This window comes from Notechis scutatus, chromosome 2 (genome assembly GCF_049901735.1).
Source record: "Notechis scutatus isolate UNSWTSFEM ecotype Mainland chromosome 2, rNotScu1.2, whole genome shotgun sequence".
In the NCBI taxonomy this organism is placed as follows: domain Eukaryota; kingdom Metazoa; phylum Chordata; class Lepidosauria; order Squamata; family Elapidae; genus Notechis; species Notechis scutatus.
In genome coordinates, this window is record NC_142010.1 from 197872122 (window position 1) to 197894624 (window position 22503).

The 22503-nt window shown below is 38.0% G+C and overlaps 1 protein-coding gene across 4 annotated transcripts in view; it reads left to right on the forward strand.

Annotated features, from left to right (window-relative positions):
- Window positions 1–22503, forward strand: part of RFX3 (regulatory factor X3) — a 176116-nt gene that overhangs the window by 93622 nt on the left and 59991 nt on the right. For all 4 annotated transcript variants that reach the window (XM_087957766.1, XM_026671675.2, XM_087957765.1 and 1 more), the window contains exons 3-4: window positions 7650–7747; window positions 11489–11747. In XM_087957766.1, the coding sequence (XP_087813892.1) occupies window positions 7650–7747; window positions 11489–11747 (357 nt within the window). The remainder of the gene's footprint in view (window positions 1–7649; window positions 7748–11488; window positions 11748–22503) is intronic.

The following is a 22503-nucleotide window of genomic DNA, read 5'->3' on the forward strand; positions in this document are numbered from 1 at the left end:
CTAATATTCTCAAAGAACAAGTTATTTCAGTAGCAGTCAAAAGTTACCTTTTTAATGCTTGGTATGTAGTGTTTCATATTAAGTTATTTTTTTATTGAGAAAGGATGTTAAGCTAATTAGTTATACATTATTGGATCTCCTCTGAATTTCTTTTTAGAACTTGATCAGCTTTAGAGGCTGACCTTAGGACATGTTGCATATTCCTCTATTAAATCAGAAATTTCACCCTTGAGTTATTTTAAGAACTGTTGGGAAGATACCATCTGGACTGAGCAATTTATTAGTTTTCAGTTTGTCAATTAGATTTAGAACTTCTCTTGATACTACTGTTTTGTCTCATATCCTGTGATTTCCTGATGATGTTAACTCAGTGGTCTTGCATATGCTGCAATGAAGATTTGCTCCAGAGGTGATATTCAGCAGGTTCTGACCAGTTCTGGAGAAACCGGTAGTGGAAATTTTGAGTAGTTCAGAGAACCAGCAAATACCACCTCTGACTGGCCCTGCCCCCATCTATTCTCTGCCTCCCGAGTCTCGGCTGATCATCTGGGTCTTCTTTTGTTGCCTTGCACAGGAGAACGGAGCTGGAACGCAGGTTAGTGGGGTGGGGAGGGAATGGGATTTTGCAGTAACCTTCCCCTAGGAGTTGGGTGGGAATGGAGATAATTTTACAATCTCCACATTCTCCTTTAGTACTCTTTTAATTCCTTTGTCTTACAAAGGCCCAGCTACCTGCCTTCCTACCTAATTCTCCTCCCCCCTCTCTCCATCTTATCATCATTGTGCATTTGTGCTTGGATTTCATTCAGGTAAGTTTGTGTTCCTTTTCATATTCCTTGTTTGAGCAGGACTTCTATTTATTACATCCCTTTTTTCACTTGCTTGACCTTGCTTCTTAATCATGGAGGTGACTTTTGAATTTGGTACTTTCTATTATTATGGGTTGATTAACTCCCAATCATTCTACAGAGATTTAACCCTCTTGAGTTTCCTTTTTATCACTTTCCATATTTTAACAAGTTTTCTAATGTGTTTGTGCCACCCTTCCTTGACAGTTTTCCATTTATATACAAATTAGATTTTAAAGCAGTGTGATTCGTGTCTGCAGTTGATTCACTCACGCATCTCATGCTAGGTCATGGTCACCACTTTACGTGAGGTACAAATAATTTATCACTGTTACAAACTGAAATCTGAAGGCGTGGCTTATACCACTGACAAATAACAGCTAGATTTCTTATCAGTAAGGAGAGGGTGGCATTTATGTGTGATGGAAATGTATTATAGGTAGTCCTTGACTTGTGTACTGATTTTATTATATTTCTAATATACATATTACTCTGTTCCTTTACAAAATGCAAAAAAGTTAGTGCAAATATTTATTCCCCCCCACCCAACCTTCCAGGTTACTGTCAATAACCAAGACAAATATACAAAATAAAGAAAATAATCACTGTGTCTTTTACCCTTCTGAAAACAACCTCTTTATGTAATTGTGGACCTGGGAACACATTTAGATCTGAGCAGGATTGCAAACTCTGTACTTCAAGTCATATAAGAATAAAGGAAATAATGTGTGATATTGAGGACCCAGATTGTTGAGGGCAATATGCTGACTCTGTCAACTGCCTAAAGAGAGGGCTGTAAAGCACTGTGAAGCTCTATATAAGTCTAAGTGCTATTGCTATATTCCCATTTCTCTGTTTGGAGTACATCAAACTATTATTGTTGTTTGTTTATAGCATTTATAGGCTAGCTGCATGGTGCTGCACAGTAAGAAATGTATTTAAATGTTATTTATTAAGAACATTTATATGGCTGCCCAGCTCATGCTGGGCAACTCTGGAGTGGCTTACAAGAATAAACCATAATACAAAAACTAATAACCACCCTCCCTCTGGTGACAACCATCAGACGAGCCACTTGATATCACTCTGGGGTACCCAGGCCCATTGGCAGAATCACGTCTTCAAAAGCGTGTTACACTGGGGGCCAATCTTATCTCTGCAGGGATGATGTTCCACAGGGAGAGAACTGCTACAGAGAAAGCCCTTCTTTTTGGTCCCACTAGATTAGGTCCACTCCCACTCCTTAGGCCCATAACATTCCCTGTCTCCTAGCCCAAGCGAGTCAGGTATATATAACTGGGAAAAGACAGTCCTTCAAATAGTCTGGTCCCAGGTCATGTAGGGATAAGAAGGTGACAATCAGTATCTTGAATTGAAACCAGAAGCAAATTTGCCGCCAATGCAGCTCCCGCAAGAAAGGTGACACATGTGCAAATCTAGGCTTGCACAAAATCACAAAATTTATTGCACAGAAATAAAACAATATAAAATTAAACAATAGCATTGTGCCCTTCAAAAAGGTCGGTCTGGTTTTTAAAGTTCCTCCAAGAATATTTCTACGATCTGTGGAATGTTTGAGTTCAGGCTGCCCAAAACTGAAGCCAAAGTCTGACTAAGTCATTCAGATGGCTCGGTTCAGATTTTTTTCTGGCACCAATTAAGTATTTGACAATTTTAGCTGTAGCAAGAAATTAGTATTACACATAACATTGTGAAATCATCGCTGCCCAGTTCTTTAGCTGATATTGGCCTTTCCAAGAACGTAGAATGTTACACTATATCATGTTGTATATGTGGATCCAAGCAGTGTGGCCTTTTGTAATTGACAGATAGAAATTTGGTCAATGTGCAGCACCACCAGACCCATCTCATCTAGTTTATGGCATAATCTTTAGACTTTGATTTTCAGATATTGATCTTTTCCAGTTCTCTGCTGTTCTCCGATATTACCATGTCAATTATTCACACTATCTTTTTTGCAACCACAATTCAATCTGATGTATTATGAATCAAGTCTTTGTTAGTTTGTATTTATAAATCCCACAGTAATTTAACCAACTCATTTTTGACTACTTTTCAACTCGTATGTTCCCACCAATTTTTTGTTACTAGTACGCAATAATTTTTACAGATATTCTAGTGCAGTGATGGCTAACCTTTTCCACGTTGAGTGTGAAAAGTGCGCGTGCGTGTGTGCACTTGTGTGCCTGTACCCATGATGCAATTTGCATGTGACTCCCCCGCCCCCTGTGCATGCGTGCATGACCCCCTGGGCACGCATCACGCACCTCTGTGTATGCGCACATGACCCCCACACAGCATGCCTCTGCACATGCGCCCACAATCCCCTGCATGCCGCATGCCTCTGTGCATGCGTGCTTGTCCCATGCGCACGTCTTACCATGCACATGCATGGCAAATACCTCACAATTGGCTGGTGGGGGGTGCGTGCGCAGTGGGGCTCTCCCGGGCGACCTCTCGCATGCCGGCAGAAGTGGCTCTCCTTGCCCTTCCGGCATGCGTACCATAGGTCCGCCATCACGGTTCTAGTGAATGATTTAGGTGACTGTGTTACGTTGTTTATATTCAGCTAGAGTGATTTTTCACTAGCTTTCTTCTCTCCTTCTCCCTCCTCCCTCTTCTCCCCTCCCCCCCCCCGATGTTTACATTGGATTTGACATTTTTTAAACCTATCAAGTCTTTCCCAAGAACTTGGGTAGGCAGATGTTATTTGATAGTGTTAAAGATATCGTCATAATTCAAAGCAGCTGTTACTCGTGGACCTTTGCTTTCTTTTGCTTTCTTTTGCCACATTTATTTTATTTCTATTGGCAGGTTTTTGTATTTTGTAATTTTCTCTACTTCTCTTCTATTTTGCAGTCTTTGCAGTTCTGTCAGGTCCACTATTTCCTTTCTCTTTCTTATTGATATTATTTTTAAGTTTGGAGTGTTATGTGGCAGATGTGTGTCTGTTTGAATTCTAAAGTTCCAGAGCAATGTAGCTTCTTCATTTTCTCTTATTTTAACTATTTTATAACTATTTTATTTTATTTTAGCTTTTGTTTTGCAGGCAAATAGTATTTCTTGTAGATCTTCCATTGTTGCTACTTTGACATGCTGTTGTTTGTAATTAGCCTGGGCAATATTCTTGCAACAACTAACTAGGTGCTGCACTGTTTCTTTAGCTTTTTTGCAGAAATGGCATATGCTATCTGTTGTTGTTCTATTCTTCCTATTATGTATATATTATATTCCTGGGACTTTTAGCTGAGTATTTCTTATCTCTAGGATTAGGTAATGCTAAAGTGGTGATTAAACATAGAGTGTGGAACATAGAGTCATAGACTGGTGAAAATTCTAAAAATTATGAGTATCAGCCATTTCCAAAGCTCAGGTCTGACAACTTCCCTCCATTTGCTGATCATCCCAAATATTAGGAGCCTCGGTGGCGCAGTGGTTAAAGTGCTGTACTGCAGGCCACTTCTGCTAACCAACTCTGACTATTGGCTGCCTGTAATTTGGCAGTTCAAATCCCACCAGGCTCAAGGTTGACTCAGCCTTCCATCCTTTCAAGGTGGATAAAATGAAGACCCAGATTGTTGGGGGCAATATGCTGACTCTGTAAATCCGCTTAGAGAGGGCTGTAAAGCACTATAAAGTGGTATATAAATCTAAGTGCTATCCCTATTGCTGTTAATTGAGCATTGTCCAGAACTCAATTTAATGCTCTATTATCAGCTGTTTTATAAGGCAAATTTTGCAAGTTTCCAAGATAAGATTTAAATGAACATATCCATGAGTACTTCACTGTCAATTTTACCCCCATTCTCAGCCAGTTAAATTCAGCCTCCATTTATTTATTTTTTATATAAATGACATTTACATTCAATCCCTCTTAGCTGACAAAGTCTAAGGGCACTTTTTTAGTTGCCAAATGTTGTCTCTTAGCAACAAAGATTATAACTCCATAGCACCACTGATTTGAACTTAAGATACTAAAAACAACAGCCAGTATGTCCACATTTAGATTGACTATTATATTTAGCTGTATATTTTATTTTTAACAACCAATATTTGGACTGTATTCTGGTCAGGGATTGTAAGAAAATTTGTTTTGATTTGATTTGGCAACAGTGAAAGACAACATAAAAAAATAGTAGTTTCAGAATAAATGCAGATTAAAATGAAGAACCTATGGAAAAATAACCATTTTTTTTTTTTTTGGCCTGGCATTAAAAGAAAATCAATGTAGTATTTAGATTGAGGAGGCATTGCAGAACATGAGCTCCACTACTGAAAATAACTCCTTTCAAATATAGCCCACATGGAAAGACCTTCAGAATACAACAAACCACTATTACAAGTCAAAAAGAGGGCTGTGAAAATATTTACAGACCCCTCACATCCTGGACATAAACTGTTTCAACTCCTACCCTCAAAATGACGCTATAGAGCACTGCACATCAGAACAACTAGACACAAGAGCAGTTTCCTCCTGAATGCCATCACTCTGCTAAACAAATAATTCCCACAACACTGTCCAACTATTTACTAAGTCTGTATTACTATCAGGCTCAACTATGCATTACTTTCTCAGGCTCAATCGTGGCAGCATGGGAGCATTGAATCTCAATATGGCTTCCAAAGCTGACATATGCATCGACAAATTCCTTGTGTGTCTAATCACACTTGGCCAATAAAGAATTCATTCATTCATTCATTCATTCATTCATTCACTCACTCACTCACTCACTCATTCATTCATTCCATTAGGTTTACTATTTAATGGATAAGTTTTCTTCCTTTTAAATTCTGAATAGTAGTAGTAGTTTTTAACTTTGCAAGAAGAGAAGAAAGAATTAACAAAAACTGAGAATAGTTGCAAAGCTTGGTGTTGGAGAAAACAGCCACGGGCCAAGGCAGTGTACTTGATTGTGTGAGTAAGGGTCTGCTCCGTGATGGGATTCAAGTTTTTTTACTACAGGTTCTGTGGGCGTGGCTTGGCTTGGTGGGCATGGCAGGGGAAGGATACTGTAAAATCTCCATTCCCTCCCCACCCCGGGGGAAGGTTACTACAAAATCCCCATTCCCTCCCCACCCCATTAACCTGCTTTCCAGCTCCTTTCTCCTTTGCAGGGCAACAAAAGAAGACCCAGCCAATCAGCTGAGACTCGGGAGGCAGAGAATAGGTGGGGGTGGGGCCAGTCAGAGGTGGTATTTAGCAGTTTTTCGAACTACTCAAAATTTCCGCTACCAGTTCTCCAGAACAGAACCTGCTGAATACCACCTCTGGATCTACTGGATCCATTCCAAAAAGGAAAACAGGCAAAGCCACGTGAATTTTTCTATGACTTGATATTCAGGTGATCTTCCTCATTTTAATTTGAACTGTACATTAATTTGGAGAACAAAAAGAAAAGTACTTATGATGTTCTTTCCGAGTTCCAGAAGGGATTGTCATAAATTTTAAACCCCAAAGACTTGTGCTCTTGTTTTAAAATGTGCTTTGTCATTGTTGAGAACAGTGCCTCCTATATCATGTGTTGTACAACATTTCAAGATGCTTTAAGTTAGTGAGAGATAAGCTAAACAATACCTTATTATCAGTTCAGTTTTTTTAAATGTACAACACTGAACCTTTTATGTTTCATAATTAGTTTCCTAAATAATGAAAAGCTATGAAATTGCTTGTATTATTTTTGTCCAAATTGTGCAAATAAAGAAAAAATCCTAGATATGTTCAACCAATAAGAGAAGATAAAATAATGGATTATAATTTTTGAGTTTGAAGATATTTGCAGGCAATTTTTAAAAAAATCAATTTTGTGATTCATATATTGAAGATTTTATATTGCAGTTCCTGATCAATCCAGAGAATGATTGTTTAGCATTTACTTTCACATTAATGATTTGTTGGAAACTGACTTAGCAAATAGAATAATTTTAAACTCTGGCTCCAGGTAAAGCTGAAAGATATAATTATGATTAAATGTCTTTTGACTTCAATGGTACATAAATCACATAACAAATAATAAGGGGAATGTGATTGTCAAGAGAGATGAAATATTACCAAGAGCCCTTTGTAATACTAGTTAAATGTTTTAAAATACACCTGTGTCACTGCAGGGTAAGTAACATCATGTGGCATCATTATTCTGTCCATGTGCATTTGCCATGGATATTCCAGTAAAATTAATAATTTCTGGGAAACAGGGCTATCTCAACAGCTAAATAAACAAAAAATGGGTAGAGGTCCCACTCATTCTTCAAACTAGAAATATCTGGTCAAACAGCATAGTATTAGATGGCGCTAAACAGCACAGATGACTTCATTGTGCCAGGTTCTGTGGGACTGTCCTGGGGCAATCTTGCCCAAGGAAATTATGCTGGAAGGAGCATGTGAGACCCAATGTTATAAACAACAGCTTGTGCTATTGAACACTTTAAAATAAAACTCAGTTTATAGTCACCGTAAGTTTAAATGTGTTATTATTCCAACTTCTTGTAATAATGGAGACCTTCCAGCTGAAATTAAAACATGTGATTAATAATGTGGTAAATAATAGAGTCCCTTTATCCGTTGAATGTGGAGCTCTGGAGGCAGTCCGAAAAGCAGTGAAAGTAAATATATGCTGCCTGTGAGAAAAACAGCATCTTGGTTATCATGTTGTAGATTTTTTGATGCAAATTTGCTGTGCGGTTTGATGATGTCTCACTAGTCTTTTAAAACCGTACAGATGAGATTTAGAAATCTCCCCTCCCCACTCCCAAAGCTTGTCTTATAGTCTATTTTATTTATAGGTTCAACAAGTACAAACTGTGCAACAAGTGCAACATGTATATCCAGCCCAGGTGCAGTATGTGGAGGGAAGTGACACGGTCTACACAAATGGAGCTATGTGAGTAAAACGTCTGGGTATCTATGGAAATAAAACATTTTCATCCCAATAACACACAGAATTGAACAGATTTTTTTTTCTACAGTCTTCAGCATTCGCTAGAAACCATTTTATCTAAAATCAACGCTTTTCATTTTCAGAAGTATAAATGAACTAATTCTTTACTGAAATAATATTAATTAAAATAAAATACACAATATATAATTTTCTGCATATCATAAAAATATGTACAGATAGTCCTCAACGTTTGACCACACTTGAGCCCAAAGTTTATGTTGCTATGTGAGAAATTTGTTGAGCGAGTTTTAAGTGAATCTGGCTTCCTCTTTGACTTTGCTTGTCAGAAGGTTGTAAAAGGGGATCACATAATGCCGGGACACTGCAACCATCATAAATGTGAGCCAGTTGTCAAGCATCCAAATGTAAATCACGTGACCATGGGAATGTTGCAATGATCATAAGTGTGAAAAATGATTGTGTCACTCTTTTCAGTGCTGTTGTAACCTCAAAGGGTCACTAGATGAAGTGTTGTAAGTTGAGTACTTCTATATGTACCTTGATTATAATAATTTTGATATCTCCAGTCTTGTTGCAACATTTCCATATTTAAGTAGAATTGTTTCTGGAAAAGGGCTTTAATAGCCTATGGTTCAATAGAAAGTTTACATGCAAAAGGTCCAAGTTGCAGTTTTCAGCACAATTTCTGGTGACTAAATTTTACGTAGTTCTTTTAAAATTTATTTCTAAATAAACCTGCCTAAATTATTAAAAGTTGTTGACTGGAAAACTTGGAAATATGCTGCCAATCACAGATGTCCAGGCTGGAGTATAAGAAGTCTGATAATGCCCTTGATATGAGGAAAAATGTTTTTTGGGAGATTTGGGGGATTGTCATTTTTATAACATAATGTATTAAATTTAAGTTATAATTTGAATTATATGGTATGATGAGATAAACATAGTAAATGCTTTGGACATTGATATCGATAGGCAAACATTTTCACGTTATGAAATGGTAAAAGTACTATGTAGAAAACTAAGATTTAATTAAACAGCATTGTTAAGATCTTACGCAACATGTAGCATTGTATAGCAATGTGTCAATCTTCTTTATTGCACTTATATTTTTCTCTGTACACATTTATGTCAGGTTCATCTTATTAACATCTCTGCAATATATCATATGAAATTGAGGCAGAGGAGAAGGGTGTAGAGTAGTGGGTGATTATCTATGCCTTCTGGTGTAATTGTCCATAAGAAGAAGGGGGAAATTTATACTCTAGCTGTTGCTGAGCTACATCTTCCACCAGTCCCAGTAAGGTATAATGAGATTGCATTTCAGAAATATCTGGATTGCATTTCAGAAATATCTGGAAATATCTTTTTTTCTTCTTCTGAGCTATGAAATCCCATCTGAAGTATAAATATTGCTAATTCTGAATGATTTTCTAAGCTATATTATATCCTTATTCCTCTGAAATTATATAGAATACAGAAAAGATGATCAGTGTTTTCCCCCATAATATGATTTCATTAATCAGCTGTCTTTCACTAATAGCAGTCTTTGACTGCATTCTGTTATTTCTTCTGTTGACAGCTTTCTCTGCTGTGTTCTTAACCCTGGTACAAAAGAAACACAGTTATTTTTAAATGCATAACTAAAAGTTATGAATAGCATGGTATTCAGAACAGTAGGACCTTCTGTCAAGTATGTGTAGCAATTAAGGTTCTGGACTAAAGGAGATCCAAGTTCAGAACATCCTTAGACATAGAAACTCACAGAGTGATTGTGGGACAATAATTGTATCTTAGCTGAACATACTTCACAGGGCTTCTGTAATGAGGATGATCACCTTTGTAGGATGATCCTTATGGCATCTTGACCATTGAGGTTTTTTTTTTTTACATCAGGATGGTTGATGTAGCCTCATGAACAAAGCTTTTTGTATGGGCTTCAACATTGCATGTATAAAGGACAGGACTTTGTGCAGCCATTTCTGTACATTTTGCCCTTTTTATAATAAACTCCCTTCCAAGTAAGAAATATCTTGTAAAGAGATGTTATGGTTTTCATTTCCAGAACAGTCAGCTGGAAAAATCCATAACATCTCTTTAACAGTTAGTGGTTGTAAGACTTACTTTAAAAAAATATATGAGTGTGAATGAAAGAGAGAAAGAAACAGAGTTTAATTTTATGAAAACTCTTGATTCAAAAGGAAAATTTGCCTCAATATATCATTAGTGGTTTTAAATTTATCAAAATGTATTAATATTATAAGATTGCATTATCTGCAAGCAGTATGTTTAGAAGAAAGTTTATATGTAACTGAAATCATATTTTAAATGATATGTTAGGTTGGCAGAGTGAAATTTAAAATAAATATAGAATGAACAGGTATTTAAATCAAGGTTCTTTCAGTTCAAATCTATTAGCAATTAACCTGTGTGGAATTAACGAGCTTTTAGGTGGAGAATATTAGCCCCCCCCCCCCAAAAAAAAAAAAGGAAAGAGGCTTTCCTTGCTAGAATGAAATTTATCTGTAAAATAGTTTTTAAGCTAAATAGCAACTTCCAGACAAAGATCAGTGTGCTGCAGATAAATGAGTCCTTCTGAATGATCAGATGAAAGAAAATTCAGGGTCGCATTCAACTCAGGTACTTGCTTAGGCAAGATGAGATGGCAGGAATACTAATTTATAAAAGGTGACAGATCATTGTCGTGACATTTACATAGAACTTAAGAGAGTCAGCTGGGAATAAATCAGTGTGTGGGTGTGTGCCATGTGCATACCACCCTTCAAACTTCAGAAAATATAGCAGATTTACCCTTGCAGTGCCATATTGCTTAGCTGGGATAATTTCACTACCTGATTGTTCCAAAAGGTTTCTAATCTTGCACAAACAAAATATTAACCATAGCCTTAGACAGCTAAACAGCCTCTGACTGTTCAGCTAAACCTCAGGAAGAGGTAAACAAGCCCAACCGACAAGAATTTAGTTTCCACCTGCTAAGTCCTCAATGTTGTGCACTGATCAGGAAAATCTGAAAATGACTTCATACAGACTGCTACTAGCATTGAAGTCATGTCACTTATAATACATTGGATGATTATATTGTGTTCATGTATTAGCAAAGAATTTGTAATTTCAGCCTATTGGGAATAAAAGCTAGCTTTTTCAACTGCCTGGTAATATTTCATCACTTTTTCAATGTTTGAAGTGTGGGACTACAGATGGAGAGACTGACATTCAGTTCTACTCTTGGTGTCTATGGAGATTCTCAGTCATCTAGGTCATAGTTGTCCCAAAGGTGCTTTATCAAGAGGCAACTGGACTTTCTGGTTATTCTTTGAAGGCATTTTGCTTCTCATCCAAAAAGCTTCGTCAGCTCTGTCTTCAAAGAATAACAAGAAAGTCCAGTTGCCTCTTGAAAAAGCACCTTTTCTAGTCTCAGTGAAATTTCAATGGATGACATCAAGTTAGTTATTCTTTTTGAATCTACCTTTCAGTTTTGTTCTTGTAATGGATGAAAGTAAGAATTCTTTGTAAGCTAAATCCTAGAGAAAAAGCAGGATATGAATCTGAACAAACATTAAATGAGGTAAGATTTCAAAGTTCGATTGTATCTTAGTGAATGCTGTAAGATAACGCGTAATTTGATTACAGCTTAAATGAAAATGTTGATGCCCTACCATATAGAGAACACATAAGTAACCTTTTCTTTCATTTCTTTTTCTTAAGACGAACAACAACGTATCCTTACACAGAAACTCAGATGTACAGCCAAAACACTGGGGGGAATTACTTTGATACCCAAGGAAGTTCTGCGCAGGTGACCACAGTAGTCTCTTCTCATAGTATGGTGGGCACTGGAGGCCTTCAGATGGGTGTCACAGGAGGACAGCTCATCAGCAGCACTGGAGGTACCTACCTGATTGGCAATTCAATGGAAAACTCTGGCCATTCTGTTACTCACACAACACGAGCATCCCCTGCTACAGTAAGTCATTCAGATCGTTATGTATGTTTATAGCTAGAGTTTTGTCCATTTTGTTTTTAATTGTATTTGTTCTCAGCTGCAGAAATAGCTTTGCTTAAGGAGATGCCATCCAATTGTACAATTGCAACACAACAGAGTTCAGTGATATTTATACCAAATAACTTGCCAACAATACACAGAAGAAATAATGTGCACTTTTACTATTTTCCAGGTATATTAGAATCTCCTATTGCCCAGAAGTTTGTTTCTTTGTATTTAAATAAAGTTTGTTTCCCCTTAAATTGTACATTCCCCCACTACATAAGTAGATCTGAAAAAATCTGCTGAGTAGAATTTTAGCAAGTTTTGCAAATGTATGACAGAAATGGCCAACTTTCACTTTTTGTTGTTGTTAGTTTCATGTTCTTTATAATAGCATGAAGAATGAAAAACAACTCCTCTCATCATAATTAAAGCAAATAGGCAACAAAGAAAGAGAGGGTTAAATTACCACAAAAGGTTTATTATAGCACAAGAATAGAATCTGTAGTTGAAGGAGAAAATTATAGAATTCCCAATATATTTATACATTTACTAAAAATCATATAAATACATTGAGAATTCTATAATTTTCAACAATACAAGGATTTTAGAAGCCACGCTTGGAAAAGCAGTTTTGAATATGGGGAAGTTCTGAATACATCTTAGATGTTAAACTATTTATATACAATTGTAATTCTCAAATATTTGAAATTGGGTTAATCTTTAAAAATTGAAAGAATTGTTATTTAATGAACAATGTCTTCAATGTTTAAAATTGTTTTATTGCCACATAACAGTGACTTCATATGCATTTCATGCTAAATCATAGTATGGCATAATAATAAAGATGCATTACAGTTAATCTTGGAGAGTTCTTGAAACTTCTGGTTTAGATTAATGCATAATGTCATGTTGCCTCCACTATATAAATTACTATTAATTTAATTATGGTTTGTATAAAATTACAATTTCAAATCCTGAATTGTGAAAGTAATTTATTTAAGCAAACAGTTATTAATATTAGTTGCATTTCTTCATTTCAGTAGGTATGCAGAAGAAGCATTCCAAATCTTGTGTTATTTAGTATATTTAAGTGAGCCCAGTATGTGTACATTTTGTTTCTATTCTTCAACAATAGGAGCTATAAAACCTTCAGTTTATAAAGTACACTTGGTTTTGTTTTTTTTCCAATTTATCAATCTCCAGAATATACTTATCAATTGGAGATACTTTACATGGCACCCTATCTAATTGTTCCATGTACCATCTGTTTGGGAAATGAAAAAAGATAATTAAAAAATTGTGAAGCTTGAACAAGATATAAATGTTCAAGCTGCTTTAATATTATGACTAATAGATGTTAAAATAGCAAATGATTAAACAGTAGCTTGTAAATTCAAAATTCAGATTTGTTTCTATATTGTGAATTAGTCATTATTTTGAACTGCGTGTTAGCTCTGCTTTTATTCATTACAATTTTTGCATCAACAAAAACATTTTTCTTTCTCATGAAATATGATGAATCACATTATAGAATGAAATAAAGGGAACTGTTTCAAGGCAGTAGTGCATTGCAATCTGATATGGAAGCTTACTCAGTGATTGGTTGTATATGGCATTACAAATAGAAAAGAAATCAGCCAAGTTCTTTAAATCCCCATTTCATCAATTACTTGATGATTCCAATGTGGAGTGCATGATAGTATTTCTCTAATTTCTCTTTAAAAAAGAAACCCTAACATCAGATGTTTACAAGTCTACATAACAAAGCATAACAAGTGAAATGCGGAAATTAGGTTTTGAATGTTGAACTTCATTGCTACCATGCTATTGAGAATCAAATGGGAATTCTTTTTTTCAGAAGAAAACAAACAATGGATTATATTTTCTGAAATTTTTAGCATTTTTAAAAAAAAAAATCTGAGAATTTTGTTATTTGCAATTAGGTAGCGTTAAAAATACAAAGAGTAGGGGTAATTCAGAGATGCTGTCCTGATAAACAAAACTGATTAAATGCAAGTAGACAATTGAAGATTATTAGCAAAGTCCACATTTTCAAAAATTTTGTTAGCTTACAGAAAAAGCTTCACATTTTTGAATGCCTGGAGTAATCATCATGATCCTAAATTTGAAATGGGAGACTAGATAAGATCAAAATTATTAAGGGTTTCATTTAATCTATAGTTTCCTGGAGTGTAGATTAAATTCTTAATCACAAACAGAAGGATTAAATTGAGAATTTGCTATATCAAAAAGAACTATATTAATATCTATTGCAATTTCAGCATAAATGTTTACCAGGTGAAGTTTTACTAAAAGCATTTTCATGTGTGTATTGTGTTTCTGAAATATAGTCATGTGAAAAAGTAAGTACAAGTAACTTTTCCTTTTTAAGATAATGATAATATCAATACCTTATCTTCATTCCAGCATATAAAGATAAAGGAGATGTAATTGAACAAAAATTTTATGAAAAATTGACTTTGCAATTATTTATTTTAAAAAAATTAACAGATATACCATTTTCTTCTTGGGAGCCATTTTAAATTATCCCATGGCATCTCGATAGGATTTAGATCTGGGCTTTGAGTTAGCCATTCCAGAACCTTTCATTTCCCCCCTCAGTTGTTCCATAATGAATTTACTGGAATGCTTAGGGTCATTGGCATATTGCAAAGTCCATTTTTTTATTGAGTCTCTGTCTTCTGACAGATGGTGTCATGTTATCTTCAAGCACACTCTGATACAATGAGGAATTTGGATTCTATGATGGTGAGCCGCCCAGGCCTGTGGCAGCAAAGTAGCCCCAAACCACAACATATCCTCCACTCTGTTTTACAATTGGTATCTTCTGATGAAATACTGTCTTTAATTTTTGCCAAACTTGCCTTTTGGTACAGTGTGAAATAACTGCCTCATCTGTGCAGCACATATTGTTCCAGAAATCTTGGTCTTTGTCTAAGTGTCCATGAACAAAATTTCAGCACTGATAATATTACCTAGTTTGGGTAATGAAACATCTGCCAGAAAACAAGCAAGCTCAGAGAGCTCCACGAACCCGTCATTTCAACCACGAGCTACAAATATTCTCCATTACTGAAACTTCATTCATAATATGCTTTCTGGCACACCCTCATGTGTAGAACTAATTTGTATAGTTTCATCCTCATTGTAGATTCATGCACTTACACATCAGTAATGGTGAGAGCTACCTTATAGTCCTTTGATGAAATTGTTGGATCCATAGAGATTTCTTTCGGCATCCTATGTTCTGCTCTCAGGTTGAACTTGCTGGGATAGCATGACTTAGGCAAGTTGGTAGTTGTTTAAAAATCTTCTTTTGGATTTTTTGGATAGTGAGATGATCTGTATCCATTTGGGCGGCAATCTTTTTAAAATCTCTTCCCAGTGTCTATAACCTTCTTTCTGAATTTCTCAGAGAGCTCTTTTGATCTAGGCTATGGTGATACCATACAATCCAACAGGAAAGAACAAATGTAACTAAACATCTGAGGTTTAAATAAGACATGTTCCTCCCAGATTCTAGCCAACAATATTCCAAATATTGGAACCTGATGAATGTAGGGGTGTCCTTTACTTTTCCACATACAATATTTGCATTTATATTTATTTAAATTATGCAATGGACTAAAAATGTAATTGGGACATGATATTTTTGATATTATAAGCCCTTTATCAATATTGTTGAAATAAAGAACAAATATCTCTATGCTGAACTGTGTTGAAAAAAATAAAAATATCAGTGGGGGTGTACTTACTTTTTCATACAACTGCATAATATGTAACATATAATGGAATAAGTCTAATGGCTGTTTAGCTAAATGTCTATGGAGATTCTCAATCATCCAGGTCATGGTAGTCCCAAATGTGCTTTTCAAGAGGAAACTGGACTTTCTGGTTTTTCTTTGAAGATGTTTTGCTGAGCTTAAGATCTAGCTTCAGGTAACCTGCCCTTTTCTGTGGCTAAGGAGAAAGTTGGGAAATTCCTGTCGTGCTCAGAAACTTGAAAAACAGCAAGAAATCTTGAAGTTTCTCAAGTTTCTGTGAGGTTTCCTGAAAAATCACAGAGATCCTGACAGTTCCCTTGTTCTTTTGAAGCCACTGAAGTGTCAGAATTAAACCTCTGGTTTCTCCAGATACGGGTAGTCCTCAACTTATGGCTACAATTGAGTCCAAAATTTCTGTCACTAAGTGAAACATTTGTTAAGTGAGTTTTGCCCCATTTTATGACTTTTCTTGCCACAGTTCTTAAGTGAACTGCTGCAGTTGTTAAGTTAGTGACATGGATGTTAAGTAAATCCGACTTCCCATTGATTTTGCTTGCCAGACATTCGCAAAAGATGATCACATGATCTCGAGACACTACAACCACCATAAATATGAGTCAGTTGCCAAGCATCTGAATTTTGATCATGTGACCATGGGGATGCTGCAATGGTCGTGTGAAAGATGATCATGTCTTTTTTTTTCAGTGTCATCATAACTTTGAATGGTTACTAAATGAACTGGACTTCGTATATGCCTTGGTTTTCCAGGTCAATTTTATCTTTGGGGTTTCTTAGGATGGCTGCTATTTTTCTGTCTGTTTTGAAGGCAGTCTTGATGTGATGCCTGTGTAGTATCTTACTGATTTTGTCTGTAGTACCTCTTATGTAGGGCAGGACAGCTGTTCCATAGGTCTGTTCATCTTCTGGGTCTCTATTATGTCTCAGTGAGTTTTTGTGGATCAAGCCAGTGATTTTGCTTTTGTGGAAGCCGTTGGCTGTCAGTACTTTAGTCAGGGTGCATAGTTCAGTCTTAATGTGTGTCTTGTCTGCCAGGCGTTTGGTTCTAGTAATTAGTGTTTTAGCCATGGAGTTTATCTGTGCTGGGTGGTGGTGGGATTGGGCGTTGAGGTAGCGGTTAGTGTGTGTTTTCTTCTGGTATACGGTGTGTCCTAGTGTGCCATCTGTTTTTTTGTAGATTAGTACATCTAGGAATGGTAGTTGTTTGTTTGTTTCCGTTTCCATGGTGAACTTGATTTTGGGGTGTGTGCTGTTTAGGTGTGTTAGGAAATTGTTTAGGTTTTCTTTTCCATGGGGCCAAATCACGAATGTGTCATCGATGATTCTTAACCATAGTTTGGGTTTGTGGATGGCATTGGCCAGAGCTCTGGATTCGAATTCTTCCATGAACAGGTTTGCAACTGTGCATCATGCCCGGCCACATACATTGGACAGACCAATAGATGAATAAGTACCCACCTGGATGAACACAAAAATGCAGTCAAAAAGCTGGAACACACTTCCTCACTAGTCCAACACATGGAAGCCACAGGTCATAGCATCAACTTCAATGGCACCAAAACCCTAGCCACAGCCACAGAATTATCAGAGAAGCCATAGAGATTGAAAAAAGACCTGAAAGCATGAATAGAAGAGATGATTCTACCAGACTGTCAATCATTTGGAAACCTGCACTCACAAACAAAAAAATCTCCACACCACTAGCCAGGCAAACACCTGGGCACAAACAGATCCCCCCTGATACCTCCAGCTGAAACACACCCCAACCAGGCACCCAGATGAAACCTAGCTTCCTAACAAATGATAGCCATCCATTTACCCGGAGCCAAGCTGCACAAAAGGCTTCCAATAAAGGAACACAACGTTGCCAACCAATCAAGACACAAAAAGAGCGACTAAACAGACAGAAGATATTAAAAACACCAATCAAGCAGAACACAGCAAACTCCAAGACCAATAAACACAAACCTAGATTCCCAACCAATCAGGATGAAGAAAAAACCATTCTGGCACAGCAATAGGCTGCCCCAAATTTAAAACTGAAACAACTGTGGGGGCCTGACTCACAGACGGACACAACCAGAAGCCTGATGATGGCAGATGAGATTCTGCCGAAACATTGCTACAACTTTAAAAGCACAACTACAATGACGTGGGAAAATACCCGAACAAAGCTGAATGCCATACATGTAAGTACCTGTGAAAACTTAAGAATATATATATATATATGTTGTGACTGAAAGGACCGATCCTGCTGTGAGTTTTGATTCTGATGACTCTGAGGGTGAAAGGCTGGAGCCTGCTGAGAATTTGGAGTCTGAATTGTTAGAAGACACAGATGTGAGCCAGGGGGATGAGAGGTTATCACACAGACATTCTTCGCCTGAACCCTCGACCTCATTCATGCCTGCAATTGAGCCACAAAATGAGTCAGAAGAGTCGAGCGAAGAAGCTGACAGATCGTGGCTTGATGCCAGAACAAGAAGGAGGCTGAAACGTCAAGCTGTGGGGAGACATCAGGCCAGACGTTGATTTAGGGAGATTGACACGCCCATCTAGGTGGTTTACGGAGGCAAACTCAGTTAGAAGGGAGGGCGAGTCAGTAATTAGCACGTTGCCTCAAAGTGTATAAAAGAACACAGCTGTGTGGGGGAAGATTGTCAGGAACAAAGTGACTGATTACGTGCAGAGGTTTTTCAGCAGAGGCTCGGAGCTTTGAGAATTTGTGCCAGGACTGTTTTGATAAACAGGGCGTGTGGAATATAATCTTGTAGGACTCCTATCTGTTGGATTTAAGTTTTGGAACGGCTGCTTTTGGTTTTGTGTTGTTTGAACTCTGAAGGGGGAGCCATAACATACATACATACATACATGCATGCATGCATGCATGCATGCATACATACATACATACATACATACATACATACATACATACATATATATATATATATATATATATATATATATATATATGTGTGTTTTCTTAAGTTTTGCTGGTACTTACATGTATGGTGTTCGGCTTGGTTGGATATTTTCCACGTCATTGTAGTTCTTTTAAAGTTGTAGCAACGTTTCAGCAGAATCTCATCTGCCATCATCAGGCTTCTGTATTGTGTCCGTCTGTGGGTCAGACTTTTACAGTGGTTTCAGATTTAAATTTGGGGCAGCCTATTGCTGTGCCAGAATGGTTTTTCTTCATCCTGATTGGTTGGGAGTCTTGGTCTGTGTTTATTGGTCTCGGAGTTTGCTGTGTTCTGCTTGATGGGTGTCTCTGATATCTTCTGTCTGTTTTTGGCTCTTTTTGTATCTTGATTGGCTGGCAGCATTGTGTTACTTTAATGGAGGCCTTTAGTGCAGCTTGGCGGGTAAATGATGGCTATCATTAGTTAGGAAGCTGGGTTTCATCTGGGTGCCTGGTTGGGGTGTGTTTGAGCTGGAGGTATCAGGGGATCTGTTTGTGCCCAGGTGTTTGCCTGGCTTGTGGTGTGGAGATTTTTTTGTTTGTGAGTGCAGGCTTCCAAATGATTGACAGCCTGGTGGAATCATCTCTTCTGTTCATGCTTTCTGGTCTTTTTCAATCTCTATGGCTTCTCTGATGACTCTGTGGCTAGGGTTTTCCATAGTGGCCAGGGTTTTGGTGCCATTGAAGTTGATGCTATGACCTGTGGCTTCCATGTGTTGGACTAGTGAGGAAGTGTGTTCCAGCTTTTTGACTGCATTTTTGTGTTCATCCAGGCGGGTACTTATTCTTCTATTGGTCTGTCCAATGTATGTGGCGGGCATGATGCAGGGGACTTCGTATATGCCTTGGTTTTCCAGGTCAATTTTATCTTTGGGGTTGCTAAGGATGGCTGCTATTTTTCTGTCTGTTTTGAAGGCAGTCCTGATGTGATGTCTGTGTAGTACCTTACTAATTTTGTCTGTAGTACCTCTTATGTAGGGCAGGACAGCTGTTCCATAGGTCTGTTCATCTTCTGGGTCTCTATTATGTTTCAGTGTGTTTTTGTGGATCAAGCTGGTGATTTTGCTTTTGTGGAAGCCGTTGGCTGTCAGTACTTTAGTCAGGGTGCATAGTTCAGCCTTAATGTGTGTCTTGTCTGCCAGGCGTTTGGTTCTGGTAATTAGTGTTTTAGCCACGGAGTTTATCTGTGCTGGGTGGTGGTGGGATTGGGCGTTGAGGTAGCGGTTGGTGTGTGTTTTCTTCTGGTATGGCAGATGGCACACTAGGACACACCATATACCAGAAGAAAACACACACCAACCGCTACCTCAACGCCCAATCCCACCACCACCCAGCACAGATAAACTCCGTGGCTAAAACACTAATTACCAGAACCAAACGCCTGGCAGACAAGACACACATTAAGACTGAACTATGCACCCTGACTAAAGTACTGACAGCCAACGGCTTCCACAAAAGCAAAATCACCAGCTTGATCCACAAAAACACACTGAAACATAATAGAGACCCAGAAGATGAACAGACCTATGGAACAGCTGTCCTGCCCTACATAAGAGGTACTACAGACAAAATTAGTAAGGTACTACACAGACATCACATCAGGACTGCCTTCAAAACAGACAGAAAAATAGCAGCCATCCTTAGCAACCCCAAAGATAAAATTGACCTGGAAAACCAAGGCATATACGAAGTCCCCTGTGCATCATGCCCGGCCACATACATTGGACAGACCAATAGAAGAATAAGTACCCGCCTGGATGAACACAAAAATGCAGTCAAAAAGCTGGAACACACTTCCTCACTAGTCCAACACATGGAAGCTACAGGTCATAGCATCAACTTCAATGGCACCAAAACCCTGGCCACTATGGAAAACCCTAGCCACAGGGTCATCAGAGAAGCCATAGAGATTGAAAAAAGACCAGAAAGCATGAACAGAAGGGATGATTCCACCAGGCTGTCAATCATTTGGAAGCCTGCACTCACAAACAAAAAAATCTCCACACCACAAGCCAGGCAAACACCTGGGCACAAACAGATCCCCCCTGATACCTCCAGCTCAAACACACCCCAACCAGGCACCCAGATGAAACCCAGCTTCCTAACTAATGATAGCCGTCCATTTACCCGAGCCAAGCTGCACTAAAGGCCTCCATTAAAGTAACACAATGCTGCCAGCCAATCAAGATACAAAAAGAGCCAAAAAACAGACAGAAGATATCAGAGACACCCATCAAGCAGAACACAGCAAACTCCGAGACCAATAAACACAGACCAAGACTCCCAACCAATCAGGATGAAGAAAAAACCATTCTGGCACAGCAATAGGCTGCCCCAAATTTAAATCTGAAACCACTGTAAAAGTCTGACCCACAGACGGACACAATACAGAAGCCTGATGATGGCAGATGAGATTCTGCTGAAACGTTGCTACAACTTTAAAAGAACTACAATGACGTGGGAAAATACCCGAACCAAGCCGAACACCATACATATATATATATATATATATATATATATATATATATGTATGTATGTATGTATGTATGTATGTATGTATGTATATGTATATATATATATATATATATATATATATATATATATATATATATATATATATATATATCTTTGGTTATTCGGGTTTTCTCCCGTGTAAGATTGGAAGTATCTAGGCAACGTTTCGATGAAGTCTCATTCATCATCTTCAGGCTTGTGTCTTCAGCTCTGTGCTTCTCAGAGTGATGTGAGCTTGCAGCTGCTTCTTCCTTTTAACTGCTAGTGGGGGTGTGACTTGATTGGGTTCGGGCTTGGCTGTGTTCTGATTGGGTGGGGGTGTGTTCTCACCCTCAAGACAGACACACACACCAACAAACTCAGAAAACTACAACAACGCCAGAAACCAACTCCTCCCCCCTCACAGCCACACATGAAACAAACAGTGTACAACATCTCAAACAAGATCCTCACCGAAGCCGAAACGAAGGTCCTTTCAAAGGGATTCAACTTTGCTGTCGCTCCCAAACACATCCCCACAGAAACCATCATATGCGGAGTTGAAACCAGCCTGACCAAAACCAACCCTGATGATGCTAATAGAATCAGACTCGAAATCACCAACATCCTCTGCACTAGCAAACCACCCAAAAGCAACTTATCCAAAGAAGAACAAACTGCACTACTTAACCTGAAAGAAGACACCAGCATAATAATCCTACCAGCAGACAAGGGCAACGCGACAGTGGTTATGAACACATCTGACTACCAAACCAAGTTAACCAACCTACTCCAAGACCCCACATACAAACCCCTAAAGACAGACCCCACCACCTACCTAGAAAAAACCACCAGATCCAAAATAAAAGCCTCCCCCATCAGTGAAGAAATCCAGCAAAGAATCATACCAAGAGAGAAATCATCCAGATGCCCTAAGCTGTATGGTCTCCCCAAGATACACAAAGAAGGAACCCCACTTAGACCAATAGTCAGCTCCATAGGCTCACCTCTACAAAACCTAGCCAAATTTCTCGCCAAACAACTACAGCCCTATGCAGAATCCATCAACTCATTCCAGTTCATCGAGATCATAAAGAAACAAAACTTACAACCCAGCGACCTACTAGTGAGCTTCGATGTCATATCCCTCTTCACCCAAGTGCCAATAAAAGAAGCCTTGACAGCCATCCAAAACAAATACAACCCCCCCAAGCACATCCTAGATCTGACCAACCACTGCCTATCCAATACATACTTCACCTACAATGGACAAAAATACAAACAAATAGAAGGAGCACCCATGGGATCACCCCTCTCACCTGTCATCGCAAACCTCTACATGGAACACTTTGAAACACAAGCTCTAGAAAAATATGATCACAAACCCAAACTCTGGCTCAGATACGTAGATGACACCTTCATAATCTGGCCACACGGGAAAGAAAAACTGAACAACTTCCTCACACACCTCAAC